Genomic DNA, 15236 nt, shown 5'->3' on the forward strand with positions numbered 1-15236 from the left:
CACAGAAACGCTGCGACAGTCACCTGCTAACCTCATTCTCTTAGACCACTTAAGACAAGATACTCAACGTTTTTCAGTGTTCCTCAACTAAAGAAACAAAAGACAAAAAAAGCTGACTTTTTATAGGAAAGACAAGAATAGAATTTAATCTCTGCCCAATGAACGAAAAAACAGATTTCAGCGAGGTTACTTTGTTCAACTTCTAATTCCTGGGACAGACCCTTACTTGAATAGGCAGAATAATTCTTACAGGAATCACATGTTGCACCTCTAACACTGCTTTACATCCTGCACTTGGCATGTGAAGCTGTTAAAAGAGTTTAAGGGAATTATAGGGGTGTCAAGAGCAAGGGAGGGAAAAAAGTGGACAAATGTTATCACTGTACAGAGGGCCTTCTCCTCAGCCTTTCCTCTCCCCTCCTGAGCACGCAGGGTCCCCTTTACACCCTAGTCCTGCCGCAGGCCCAGGAGGGCTCTTCAGCCCGCGCCGGGACAGCCAAGGGCTCTCATTACCACCACAGCCTCAGTCACTCAGGGAAGTGGGTGGCGGGGAAAGCATGGATGCAACTAAATTCCTAAAAACTCACTCTGCAACATGCTAACAGTCGCCACCTTTTCCCACCACGCCACCCATCAGAGAAGCCAGTGGAACTGGGCTGAGCGGTCAGAACTGGGCCTTCTCTTCTGCTCTGTCTGGCAGTGTTTAGAAGCATATAATGAATGAGTGGGAGAAGAGAAACGGGGGCTGGGCAATCCACAAACTGGACAATGGGCCCCTAAAACAGCAACAAAAATCAAGAGTTGACTATATCGTAAACAGTGAAATGGTATGTTACAGAAAAGCATTGTCATCGCCTTCATGATGCATCAGAAAAATGCAAGGGCTAAATGAAAAAGCAGTTTTAAAATCCAATTTTCTAGCGCTGAATTTTGGAACCCTCAGCTATGCATAGGAATTTTTTAGCATTTAAATAATGATTATCCAACAATGCTCAATCTGATAGCAGAGGGGATTTTCAATCTTAAAAAAAAAAAAGAAAACACATCTTTTCCTCTCATGAATGTTTTTCCTTTTAGCTCTTTCTGAATTTAGCTGATAACGAAAATGAAGCACTTAAAGGAGTAGGCTGTCCTTATTAAAGGGAACCTTAGCTCTCCAGAAGGCAAGACCTAAAGAAATGATGAGTGAACTATACATGACATGTATCTTTCTGGTATATCTCGAGAAACATCTGGCTGTAGATGAAGAATCAGGAGAAAACCATGAAAGGACTAAGATCTCAAAAGAACCAAAATGAAAGCTTAGAATGGGATTCTCTTTCCAAAGTTACACCCTCTGTGTCGATCCAAAAATGAAAAGAATATGGGATATAAGATGAACTTTGAGTAAAAGTAACTTGATGGTGAAAAAGGCTTAGCGGGCATACCTGATCCCTGGTGGTCTGATTTTCAGAACTGGGATGCCAATACTGATGTAAAAATCTATGTAAGAGAAACAGGAGTAGAGGCAGAGGGGTGGCACCACGCTACATAAAGGGGCTTACAGCACCCCTGAGGCGCACTCTGGCAATGGAGACGTGGTGATGAAACAATCTGGGTAAGAACACAAGGAGTGAGAACCTGGGCTTAGTATCTGGCACACTGGGTTTTGGAGGAAAAAATCCAACCAAACATTTTAAAACAAGCAAAAATTTAAATTCAAACCATTACAAAAAAAAAAAATTCTGTCTAACCAACAGAAAAGCTTGATCTAGTGAATACAATTTGGGGCAAATTCCCCCTAAGTTTTGTTCTGTTTTTGTTTGTTTCCAAGTTATCAAGAAGCCCATGGTGACCACACATGACTCAAGGCCCCCCAGCTGGGGTGGGTCACTCACCAAATCACTCAATTTAACAGGATAATTTAGGGAAAACCAGGAATTTATTGAGCACCAACTGCAGACTACGGAAAACCTATAAAGCGAGCCTGAGCTCTTCTGGCAGGAAAAGATCGCCTTCGTAAAGAATGGCAAAAAGACCTAAAAGTAAAGGCAATTTTGCCAAAAGAGATTATTTGATTACAAATCAAATTCAGTAAAAAAATTTGACAAGTAAATAAATAACTGATGGCAAATGAGAAAAGGAAACAAAATAAAAAACAAACAAAAAACATAAAAAAACAGAATACATTAAAAAGAAAAGACAGATCCACTAATTTAGCCAAATCTCAAAAAGTCTTAACTTTCTAAGTTTTGGTATAGAAATTGGAAAACAATTATAATCATATGAATACAGTAACTAATTAAAGTCTACTGAAAAAGATATGCACACTAAAAAATTAGGTACAACTTGGAGAAAATTAATATTGCCAAAATAATTAAAGAACAAAAGGAATTGCTAGAAGGGAAAAACTAAAAGGAGGATAATGTTAAATGCTGACTCAAAGGGGCGCTGGGACTATTCTTCAAGTGTTTTTATTAAAAGGGGTTTACAATACCAGAAGGGCAAAGGACAATTTTTAGAGAAAACCAACGTTGTAATTAGAACAATGGAACAAAATGAGAAAAAGAATCCTGGCTAGATGTTAGAAAATTCTTAAGATCAAGCCCTCCCAGGGTTTGGAACCACCTCCTAAAATAAAAAGGCGTGTTTACTTCTGACGTACAAACAAAAATAAACATCGACTTGGTCAGCAAGGGAAAACTGTCTGACTGAAGCAGAGCTGCTCCTCTCCAACTGGAGGTGGCCGCAAGCCCCTGCCTAGGAAGAAGGAGCCTCCTGCCCACCGCGGGCTCCAGCGCAGTGTGGAGACCCCGCAGACCCAGGGCCCCCCGTGGGTTACCTTGAGCTCCTGCAGCTGGTCTGGCTCGTAGAGCTTGGGGGACAACGCCTGAGCCAGGAAGGCGTCCAGCTCCTGACGCCGCAGGATCCGCACTCCGGGCCACTGCACCATGTACCTGGAAGGAGCAGGAGCCGGTCACCAACACGGGCGCAGCACCCACGGCCTGGGTTCCCGAGATACTTGCGACGACCCCACCTCACATGGCCCCACAGGGCTTCTTGCCCAGCCTTCCTCTCTTCACTTGATGATGCCAATTACAAATGAAAGCTTAATTACCACTTGGGAAGACTCTAACATCTTGCTTTAGGGTAAGTAAAAACGGCATGCTAAATTGTTTATATCAAAAACTAGTCCGTCAATGCTTTTTGATACCACTTCTCTGTTGTGCAGTTTTTAAGCCCTGACAGTGCATTATACACATCAATTTACATCATTCGTCTTTATTCATGAGACCAGATTCGGGAGGTAGATCCTAGGTCAAAGAATGCAGGAGTGGTGCTCTAAGTAAAGCCACGCGTGCTAAGGGAATGCCCAGCTGCCAAAGGCACCGAGAGGAGGGAGGTGGGCAGAGCAGTGCGGCTCTGCGGAGAGGAGCCCAGCATGCCTGGCCTGGGGCCTGCCTGCCTCTCTGCCGCACCTCGGGACCTGGCGACCCTGTCACCAAGCTCTGGTAGCCACCCGAGGACGCCTCGACCCCCTGCTCGTCGCTGTGGGCCGGGCCGGGAACATTCTTTCCCCACACGCCCTCATCCTGTAAATCCCCACTCACAGGCAAGCTCCCAAGAGGGGCCGTCCCTGACCTTCCTGGTGGAAGTGACCGTGTAGCCCCAGCCCTGTCATTTTAGTTATCAGAGCCCCCTGCCCCGGTTTAAGTTCTTCCAGGACTAACCTAACCTGTCTATACTGGGATGTCTGTCTGTCTACAACGTAAGTTCTTACTGGATATGGACCTCGCCTGTTTCATTCGGACCCCTGTTCTGAATGATCTGCTCTCACGACTCTTACACGCCGCCCGCGGCGCTGGTTCCATCTACTCATCTTTGCTATCGAGACTCCCAGGAGTCTGACGGCTGTTCCTCCCCATCCATTGCAACCGCTGCACGTCCAGCCTTAGGACACATGAAGGTAAACAGCACTGTGACCAAGTCAATCCATGAAAACGCCGTTCTATCAAAAGCAAAAGCTATTTTCAAACGTACTAAAACCACATCACTTTTGTGGCGTTCCTGCCAAAAATGCACAAGACAAACTAATCAAGGAGGGGAGGGGGGAGCCCAAAACTCAGCTGACACCCCTGCGCCGAGAATGAGCTGCAATGGGGCTGGCAGACCTCCATCTGGGCAGGTGCCGTTCATAAATAGACTTTTATTGGGAAACAACAATGCCAGGCCCATGGCTGCGTCTGCACAAGTGCAGAGCGGATTATTCCAACTCAGAGCCCACGACCCACAAAGAAGAAATGTTTGCAGACCCTTGGTTTAAAAAATAACCAGTCTCAACTCTTCAAAAATATTTGTCATAAAACTCATAAAAAAAAAAAAGACTGAAAATTTGTTTCAGATTAAAGAAGGCATGACAACTGAATATGCAAAGCATTATCCAAGAGTTTCTTTGGCTATAAAGGACATTCCCGGGAGAATGGGCAAAACCTGAATTAGATCTTGAAATCACATGTATCAGCATTAATTTTCTGATACTGCTAATGTCCTCGTTTTTTAGGAAAAGAAACCAAAGTACTTAGGGGTAAAGGGCATCATGTCTGCGACTTACATTACCTTAAAGGAACTCAAATACGCACACACAATGAGAAAAAAATGGATAAAGGAATTGTAGAATTAACATTTTACCCGGGGAACGTGGTTAAAGGACACCCAAGAAGTCTTTGTATTAAGCTTACAAACTTTCTTTAAGTCTAAAATTGGGTCAAAATAAAAAGAGAGGAGATAAATCTATGTTAGTAACAGCCTGGCCTTGCAATTCCAGACCCTTCTCCCCTCCAGCCACCTACCCAAGGGGCCCGGCCTGGTGCCGCCATCACATCCACCCCCTTCACCTCCTGGGCCACCTCCTCGGACCCTGCCTTCTGCTCTTCCATGTTCCCTGCAAGATGCCTCCCCACCTGCCCTGTGCACTTCAGCATCGGACACCTACAATCCCTCGATTCCCCATCTCCTACCCCTCCCACCCACGGCCTGTTCAGTCTAAACCGCCCTCCACTGGCACCTCTGTTTTCCGGGACCCTCTCACACTGGCCCAGTATACCTGCAGCCTGGACCAAGAGGGCTCTGCTCTCACTCAGGAAACTGAAACCATCAAATCTCATCCCCCAGTCGCTTCCCCAGAGGCAGCTGTCAACCTTGGATTCATCCTTGCTCAGCTCCCTCTCCTATTCCCCTCAACAACTCAACGACCCTGAATCTTCAAACCATCCACTTAATCGGCCTACAGTATTCTTAGGAGGTAACGTGATTCCCACACCCAGCAATGAAACAGAGGCCACGAAGTACATTCTCCTTCGCTGTCTTGTCCAAAAGGCCCAAAGCACCGAAGGTGAAAACGTGTTCTCCTAGGAGGAGAAGATGGGCATGGCACGAGAAACATCTGCATGGACGTGTCAACCCACCGATCTGTCCAGGCTCCATGCCCTCCCGCCCGCCTCCTCTCTGGGGACTCGGTCCTGTCAGTCATTCTCCCTCTCTCCCAAACCTCTTCCCAGCCATCCCACCCTCAGGAGCCCTTACTCCTTTTCAGCACCTAAAAACTGCACGTCTTTCCAGAAGGAGAACTCTCCCTCGATGCCTTACGCCCCAGCCCCGGCATACAACAACCCTATCTCTTCAGAACCAAAAACGCGACCCGCCTTCCCCCAGTCATTCAGCTCAAACTTTTAAGGGCACTCGGTATCAGCATCTTGACTGCCAAAACTCACAGATGTGACAGAAAAAAAGACGTGAAGAAACGAACTCACACATGAGTCCGCCTGCCGGCCTCTGAGATGAATAACAACAAAATCAGCACTAAAGATGATCTTAAACATGGAGAACAGGACACACAGTGAACTCTGAGAAGACGCCAAGAAGGTGAGGAGCTGAGCGTCAGTTGAGGCTCACCCAGGCCGACCGCTGGACCAAACGCGCACGCCAGGCACACAGGAGAGGGAGAAACGTGAGCTGGGAGGCCGGCCTGCAACGAGAGCCGGGCACAGCTGCCCGTGCCACAAGACAGGGACCAGGTGGGCTTCTCGGCTCGCTGTGTGGCCCGGCGCCTCGCACAGGGCCTGGTACAGTGTGCCCCGGGTGGCAAGCACCAAGCGGGCGGCCAAGCGAATGCACCAACCAGGGGAAAGCAGCAAGACAAGAACGAAGATGGGACTAAATTTCCCACCATGCTGAGGACAGTGAACATGAGCACGGATGTCAACGACGTCTATGCAAACCACGGAGAACGAACTCGGCTCCCATTGCCATGCCAGCAGCTCATTGGGGTGCTGTCTGTCTGCCAGACGTTTGCGCCAGCTCCCAAGATGGGGAGTCCCCGGCACACGGTGTGTCCTCACGGGCCGACAGCGCTGTCCTTGGGTTGGTGACAAGGTTGTGAGCCAGAGGCTCTGTGGGATTAGAGGCCGACACCCATCACGCTGAACTCGGAAGGAGGAGATATGAAAGGTAACCGGATTTATTACCACTTGTGTGATGTTACGGCACCGAAAGCCCTCATCTTAAAGTTCTGACCAATACAGGTTTTTATCGATAAAAACATGTCCTTGAATGAAATTAGCATTATTGAATACTTTATAGAGTTTATTAGGGTAACCCAGAAGATTCTGAAACAAAAACAAAAAACCCTCCTCTCTTTCACTGGCTAATTTCAATGGAATTAAATTAAGAAGTTGACACATTGTGTTGTACATAGTCAATCTCAATTAAGGAAGGTCTTTCTAAATAAGCCATCATCCTTAAAGTTTGTTATGAACTTAAAGAAACTTTAGAGAAAAGAAATGAGTAAAGTTCTGTCCCTCCTTCCCAAAGCCCATTAGGTGGGGCTGCGTGGCCCATGAGGAAGGTGGTGACTGCAGAGAACAGCGGCCAGAGGGTGGTGAGGACACGCCTGCAGGGAAGGGCAGCCCGACACGGTGAGGGGAGGCCTGGGAGACTCGATTGCACGCAGGGAACCTGAGCAGGTGAAAGGGAAGTGGGCCCAGCCCTCAGATCAGAGGTGGACGCTGCCAAGATGGAAACACAGAACACGGGGATGGCGCCCGTGCTGTCGGCAGGAGCAGCAGTGTGGCCGTGTGGCTCCAGTGGGAAGCAGAAGCACACGTGTGTGTGCGTGTAGGTACGCACACACCAACACCTCCAGAGCTTCTGGGAGCAGCCACGCCCCAAAAGCAATGGGCCCCCATCCTCAAGGTCCTGAGGGCCAAGCCTGGAGAAGCAGTGACTGCAGAGCTGAGGCAGGGCAAGCACAAGACAAGGCCGGGACACCTGCAGCAAGTGAGCTGGGGCTCAAGGAAGCCCGTGTGTGACACGACTGCCACTGCACAAACAGGTGGTAATCCAAGTGTCAACAAGCAATGGACTATAAATCACTGAATAAATAGAAACCTTGAGTTCAAGCTGATAGCAATACATAAATGATTACACCGAAATCCTGAGGAGGAATGCAGCATTGACAAAATTTCAAAGTACCTCCCCAGCGGGGAGCCGGCAGACATGGGCTCCCACATGGCCTCCATCCAGGGCCCATGGACAGGCGGGCACTGGGCACCCCCAGGTGGACACAGGGAGAACACAGCTCTGCTCTCGGGACACCTCTGTCACAGACGCACACCCCGAATCTAACCACGGAGCACCGGCCGGCACCCCAGACCGAGGGACAGACCCTGACAACTGGCTTGCCGTCCCCACAAGTATCCAGGACAGACCGAGGGAGTCTTCCCGAGCGCAGGTACTTGATGCACAGACGCACAGGCTCTGAACCGGGTCCTTCGGCGATCAAGGTCGCTGCTAGCGGAAACGATTCAGAACTGGTGAAGGAGATTCTGGAGAGCAGACCAATGTGAACTGGTTCTCACGGCTACACTGTGGCCCCACAGGAGACTGTGCATGTGGGAAAGCACACTCCAGGATTCGGGGGTGACAGGGCATCAAGTCAGCCATCTCCAATGGTTCAGGGAAGAAAGTTCTTTCTATTATACTTGTTACTTTTCTCTAAGTTTCAAATTGTTTAAAAACCAAAAACCTCAAAAAACTAGTGAACATTTAGATACGCATGCCAATTCAAATTAATGTCAAACCTTCCACAGTGTCTGCACAGACATTTGTAGCTCTGTCTGCCGAGTGGACACCCAGTAGCCCTGAGCACCCCTAGTGCTGGGACAGACGGTCTCTAAGTACCACTCTAATGAAAAAAAGTGGGGCTCCTGAGAAAAGTGATGATTCTAGGACTGGGGCAGGAAAAATACAAGATGAGCCAGAAAGAAAGGACACGCTGAGGAGGAGACAGGGTCTTGCCAAAAGGACACCGGGGCCAACCTGAAGGGACAACCAGCACCCAGAGCCAGGAAGAAGGAGTGGAGAGCAAAGAAATGACAAAGAGTAAAACAAATACTCATGCGTCATATAAATGAATGGCTGAATAAAGGAGGAAGAAAAGACAACTTTTCCCAACAGCAGAATCCCCACGTAATACACATAGATACTCCCCCCGCCAAGAAGTGGAGCTTCAACCCCCAACCCTTGCGTGTGGGCTGGACTTTGCCTCCAAAGAACGGAGCACGTTCCAAATACGCAGAGGGCAAACTGGCTTCACAGCACAGAACCCTGGCACACGCCACCTCCACCGAGAGACGCAGGGCACCCTCCCCTGAGAACTCCGCCGAAGCACCACGCCCTGCCCACGGGATGCAAAGGGCGCTCCCCTCTGGGGTCCTCTTCCCCAAACGCACAACCGTCAACTAATCACAGAACAGCACCAGGCAAGCCCGAGCTGAGGGCAGTCTGCAAAACAGCTCCCTGGAGAGGGAACCTCTGAATCTTTGGAATTTCCCATGATAAGAGTGTCCTGTTATTCATGGTGGGCCCAAGACACCACCTAACAGTTCAAATACCAAGCAGATGGCCCCAATGAGACTAGGGAGGGTCACCCAGCGGAAAGACCAATCACGTGACAAGGGGCCTGGGACTTTGAGCCAGTCACATCAGCCTGGACCCCAGACCTAGGGGAGCGGGAGGGGCTGGAGACTGAGCTCAACCACATGGCACTGACTCGTCTTCCCAGGCTCACCCAATGAAACCCATATAAACCTGGGAACTTGAGGGAGCTGCTGAGATGGATAGCACACATCTCTGCAGGGAGGTGCGGCTTTCAGAGGCCGTGTGGGTGGACCGGGAGGCCTGCCTTTGAAAGCCCCAGACCTCACCCTGTGCTTGCTTCTTTTGGCTTTGTGTCCTTATAATCAAACGACAGTCCCAAGTACAGCTCTTTCAATGCGTTCCGCAAGTTGTTCTAGTGAATCATGAAATCCAAGGGGGTGATGGGAAACCCAAAAATTTGTAGCCAGATGGTCAGAAGTACTAAACTAGTACTAAACTAGTGGCCCCTAAACTAGTGGCCGGTAGCTGAGGGGCATCTTGTGAGGCTGGCCCCGAAGTTGTGGGGTCTGGCCTGGCTCTGGGGAGGTAGCCAGAACTGAGCTGAATTGATTTGAGTTACTGCAGTAATTGCGGAAGTTTTTACAACTTTTACTATACAAGTTTTGTATAAATCTAAGTTTGATTGCTGCACGATAGCTATTAGGAACACGTCCATGTAAACGTGTGAAAGATGTCAGGGGACTCCTGCTTTGGCAATGAGGGTGTAAGCCTAAATGCTTTCAAAATAAAAAATTGGAAAAGACTTCACTCATGCTAGCACATACATTTTGTACACAGAACTCAGCACTTATGTACAACTGTGATTACTCACTTATCCACTTCTACACATATGCAGTGCATTACACTGCCATATTCATGGTGATAGAGTAATTTACTTTTTTAAAATAAGAATTAGTCAAGCTGTATTTTTTATACTCAGAGACAACTAAAGAGGTAATGGAAATAATCTAAAATACAAATTTAATGTTGATAATAAAAAAACCTATGTCGAACACTTCTTTACGGCAGCCTTGCGAAGTGGGTCCTGCGATGAGCTGTGCTCGCGGACAAGGCACGGGGCACAGAAGCGGGAGGCTCTGCTCGCGGCTGCCTCGGGACAAGCAGAGGAGCTGACGCCAGCCGGGCAGGCGCAAGGTCTCCGGGGAGCAGGGCGCACCTCGATTTGGAAGAAAAGGGGGCAGGTTTGCTGCTTTAGACACCAGGGGATGCACACAGCTCACGGGGAGCTGGCCAGGTGGTTTGCAGGATGAGACTTTCTCCTAATCCACCCAGGTGACAGTTACGCAGCCCCGAGCTGACTAACCAGGATCGCCTGAGGAGTGACATTCCGCGTGGAAAACCTACGGGAGCGCGGTTCCAGCTCTGCGAACCCACTCTCCCTTCTACAATACGGCTGCCATGTGAGGTGAGCGTGCACGCTGGCACGCAGCCCGGTCCCACGCCGTGTGAGCTTTGCATGCTCTGGACACAGCATCCTGGGCATCCCCCCCACCCCCGGCGCCCCCGCGTACCGGAGGACGCAGCACAGCACCATGAGGTGGGCGGGCACGCTGGCCGGGTTGAGCATGGCCGGCGTGTCGGACCTCATGCAGGCCAGGAAGGCTCTCATCCTGCGGTTCTTATCCTCCACAGCCTTCCCCAGCCACAGCCGCTTCAGGTTGGGGCAGGTCCACTCCCTGAAGGCCAGCGCTTCCACCAGTTCCGGGGTTTGAGGAGACTTTCCTTTGTAAGCTGCCCATTCTTTAATTATCACTGGTGAAACTACAGGCAGGAAAAAAGCAAAACAAAATATTATACACCAGAATCACCACCCTGTCTTAAAAATAAAATTTTAAAAATAAATAAAATTTAAAAAATAAAATTGCTCTAACAATTGCAGTCTGAACATTTCATTTCTCATGTAATAGCACGTCCCCTGTGAGTAAGCCACCAAAGGGCCACACAGTCCTCAGTTCGACATTTCTGTGGATCCCTCTACGCTACGCCATCTCTAACCTGTAGGTCAGACTCTCAGTTACAGCTTCCTCTCCATCAAAATGCGACCTGCCTCCCCCACGGCTAACCAACACTAGACATCAAGGACATTAGACAAAATCCGTTTTGACGTTTAAAGTCTATTACTAGCTTTAGTCATGACAACTGGTGTAACTCGTAAGTATGTGATTATCACAACAGGGAAAACCCAATCTCTGTAGCAAACTTCTTTTTCTACATAGATGAATACGTGCCCTAATTAGATGTGAGAAATAATTTGCATTTGGTAGCTATTTCACTTAAGGGCCTCCCACTTTAACAAATAGAGCTGTTAGGCTCTATCTGAAAGTTTGGAAGGACTAGCCACCATGGGATGAGATCCGGAACCCAGCAAGGCCATAAGCAGAAACAATATTTCAAGTTCTGAAATTCCAGATGATGTCACAGACAGTCATTATATTCAGCAAAACTTAAGACAGAGCATAAAATTCTCCAACATTTCACCTCAAAAAAGGTAAGAATTTCTGAGTTGATGTAATATAAAAATGATGACCTCACATCTACAATCGTTCTACTACTAATAGTCAAGAAATCCACAAGCCCACAGACATGCACATTTTCCACATAGTTTCCGAATAAATTAAGGAGCAATCCATGGCGGGGACGCAAAAGGACAGCAATCCGTGCTGCACACGGGCCAGCGAGCACGCCTCATGGACGGCAGAGCGGATGGCACGCGGTGAGCAGGCAGAGCCCACCTGCGGCCAGGCCCCCCGCCCCGCCCACCCTCAGCCCACTCGGGCGCCGGCTGCAGGCTCGGGAGCCACACTGGTGTTACCAACTTCCTTTCCACCTTCCACCCGGGATTCTGTCCAGGTGACGTTACTCCACCTGCGTTCAGTCTCCCTCAAGTAATGCCGATGGCCCCTGGGTGGTCCTGCAAGGTCCGAACTCCCGGCCCGGGGTGCGTGCTGAGGGAGGGGCTGCTCCTCCACCGCAGCCCTCGCCTGCACATGCCGTGCGTGGAGCAGCCTCTTCAGGCGGAGGGAACGACGCCAGGAGGCAGACAGGTGGAGGCGCGCAGTGGTCGTCCACACAAAACCGCCTTCTCAGGCGCACTGTGCAGTCCTACAGGCCTCTGCAGGGACGAGGCAGCGTGACAGCGTCTCGCGTGCAGCGGGTGGGGGGGCACCCTCTGACCAGGCCCCGGGGGAGGCGAGCGGTGTACACGACAATCAGGGAAAACTGCCCTTTTACAACAGTTACTCTCACCATTGAAAAAATTTCTTTCGTTGACATTTGAATTTCTTCAAGTTCAAATCTGAAACACCTAGAATGCGTGTTTTAAAATCTATCAAGCCAAAACAGAGGTTACAAGTATGTATAAATACATGCTTATCTGTATTTAACTCAATACTCTAAAGCGCTTGATAGAAAACCAGTGACATCAACCCCCCGGGCCAGAGCCTGTCCCTCAGACTCACAATCTACAGCTGCCCCTCCAGGGTCCGCGGCAGCACCAGTGACGTCAGGAGTCACCCCTCAGCGCCCACAGCCCCCCGCCCCCAACAACACCCTGGGAGGCTGTTGCCTCTGCTGGCCCTAAGGCGAGAGAACAGCTAAGGGCGGTTTCATAAGGAGCTATACTGTATGTGCATTATTAGATTACTTCACAGAATTTACTTCAGGCTACAAAAAAGCAAAAATGCACAAAACAAATTTTTCTATGTAACACCCTTGTTTTGGTGGCAAAAGATTTATTTAAGGGACCCAAACAGATTTTACCGTTGGTTGTAGAAATAATCTACTTTGTCTCATGATTTTGCTCCCAATGCTGAAGGTCTAGGAACACGCGCACACACGCACACACACACCACACGCACACACACACCACACGCACGCACACAACAAGCACACGTGCACTTTACAAAGCACAGATCACACACATTGGGTGTGCGTCCCTTGGGCTTCCTCAGGAAACGCTCTTACTCAGCCAAACCATCCTGACCTTGGCCCACGTGGCGCTTTCCACTTGCTCAGCTCTGTTCTCAGCTCTCCTGAATCGTTCTAACAATGACTTGATGGTTTTTGTTTTCAGTGGGGAAATAACTTGCTGATAGAGGATTTTCATTCTCAAATTCAGAGCACTTGGGCCTCTCTCTCCCTCCTCTGCTCAAGTCCCACAGAGACTCTGTGCCTCCAGGCTAAGGGCACGCGTCCTAGCTCTGGGGTCTCCTGGCCTGGGCATGCCTGCCAGCCTCTGGGTCCCAGGTGGCTCTCAGCAACAGGGCGCTGAGGGCCTGGGCGCGCACAGCTCCCCGCCAGGACGCCACATGTGCATGCCTGCGAGAACCGCCGCCTGGCCCTCGCTGCCAGGCCCTGGACAAGGCAGGAGCGGCCGTGGTTGCTTGGGACCACTCAGGCGAAGGGCTGTGCGGAGAAAGCCACCATACAGACGCAGGAGGAGAGAAGCACTAGCTCCTTCTCGCAGCTCTCAGCACTACTGCCGACTGCCTCCAACACTCAGGACAAAACCGGCTCACATCTAATTTAGAAAACACACGTCTTTACGGGACAGAATAGATGTGAGCTAACCCAAATGCTCTGTTCCAAAAGCAAAGTTGCTAATGTCTTGCTTTAGTTTTAAAGTTTGGAAATAGCCTAACTGGGGGAGTTTCTGAGCATACCACCACTTCATAGCTTTGTGCCCTTTGGTGGCAGGGTCAGGGCAGTGGACACGGTGCCCAGGTGCCCACCTGAGAGCAAGGGCCTCCTGAAGTTCTGAGCCCGGACACCTGGCCTGCCGTGTCCCAGCCCGGGCCGGTACCAAGTACTAGGACGGGGCAGAAAACTGACTGTGGTACAAGCTGGGCTTGTAGCACGCACTGAAAAATCACTGGTCAGACACGGACTCCCCGCTCGGGCCCAGGCAGTCCGACTTCCAGAACATCCTGAGGGGACCCTGGCTGGGAACTGAATTAGCCAAGAGCATTAGGATAATAAAACTATCTCCGTAATGGTGCTATTTTAGAAAGGTTTGCTCATGCTACCCTTTTAAAATAGGAGAATATCAGAATCCCAGAGGTCAGCTATTCCAAACACTGCTGGGATGGACAAATCTGTGCATCACGTCACCAAATATTTATCTAGTCTTTCCCACTGGCAGGGGAACTTGCTAATTCAGGAAGCCGTCTACTTCTAAAAGACTAAATATGAAATTGTCTTCCTTACCTCACACTAAACCAAATTCTTATATTGGCAAAAACAACTCTAGGGAATTATTTTCTAAGTTATTGGACACAAAATCCATAACGTATTTTCTTTTCAGAAAGTACAGCATCAAAATTTAATTTTAGGACATAAAACACTTACATACGAGCTGCAGTAAAATCCGAGTATTTTCAGACAGAATTCAATCACCTTCTGTTAGTATGTGACACTCAACACCTTGGAAGTCTGTCACAGCACTCATCGTGGGACCATTTCAGCCCAGGGACAATAAAAACGTCCCCTCTTGGGTACCAAGTCCACGGGCTGGCAGCGGCTGCGCCTCGACGCGCCGTGCAAAGAGCTGCTGGAAGCACTCAGAGCCTGGGCAGCGGCTGCGCCTCGACGCGCCGTGCAAAGAGCTGCTGGGAGCACTCAGAGCTTGGGCAGGGGCCACAGCAAGCACGTAGCACCTGGAGGTCAGGACCAGGGTCAAGGGACTTCAGTGACCTCTGCACACTAGAGCCCGCTGGACTGGCGATCTGTGGATATTACACGTGTGGCGTATCTGGGGAAGAGCTGTTGATTACTTGCTGAGGTTTCCTGGGGGGTTATGAAAAACAAAAACAAAAGACATGCAAACAAACAAAAACAAGACTTCAGCTGCTTCAGAGGGCAGAAACCGAAACGGGTCCTGAAGCCTTTTGTTTCCTCTGCACAGGAAAACTGATCAGCAGCTTCTAAAGAGCATAGGTGGGGAAGCAGGAGGTAGGCTCCAACCGGCTCTGCAGTTCCTAATGCTGACACATCCTCCATCTCGCAAAGGTAAATGCTGTGAGACGTGTTTCTTAAACCTTGGATAGCTGAGGCTGCAGGCAGCCTGATGTCCACAAAGACAGAATGTTTAACAAGCCACAGAGTAGGGAGGAGAACATGGCACTCTAGATATGCAGTCAAATGCTACTGACCTTGCTCATTTCCCCACTTCTACTAAGACCTAGGAAATAAATATTAGCCCCAAAGCGTAGCTTCAGAGACTGGCCTGTCATCACACTCTGCCTAAGCGAGCACGGCTGGTG

General features: G+C 49.5%; 1 protein-coding gene across 2 annotated transcripts in view; it reads right to left on the reverse strand.

The window, feature by feature from the left end:
• Positions 1–15236, reverse strand: part of FAM120A (family with sequence similarity 120 member A) — a 121870-nt gene that overhangs the window by 15156 nt on the left and 91478 nt on the right. For both annotated transcript variants that reach the window (XM_077138662.1, XM_077138666.1), the window contains exons 11-12: positions 10488–10737; positions 2822–2936 (exon numbers count right to left, since the gene is read on the reverse strand). In XM_077138662.1, coding sequence (XP_076994777.1) covers positions 2822–2936; positions 10488–10737 — 365 coding nt within the window. The remainder of the gene's footprint in view (positions 1–2821; positions 2937–10487; positions 10738–15236) is intronic.

Source organism: Tamandua tetradactyla, chromosome 2 (assembly GCF_023851605.1).
Source record: "Tamandua tetradactyla isolate mTamTet1 chromosome 2, mTamTet1.pri, whole genome shotgun sequence".
In the NCBI taxonomy this organism is placed as follows: domain Eukaryota; kingdom Metazoa; phylum Chordata; class Mammalia; order Pilosa; family Myrmecophagidae; genus Tamandua; species Tamandua tetradactyla.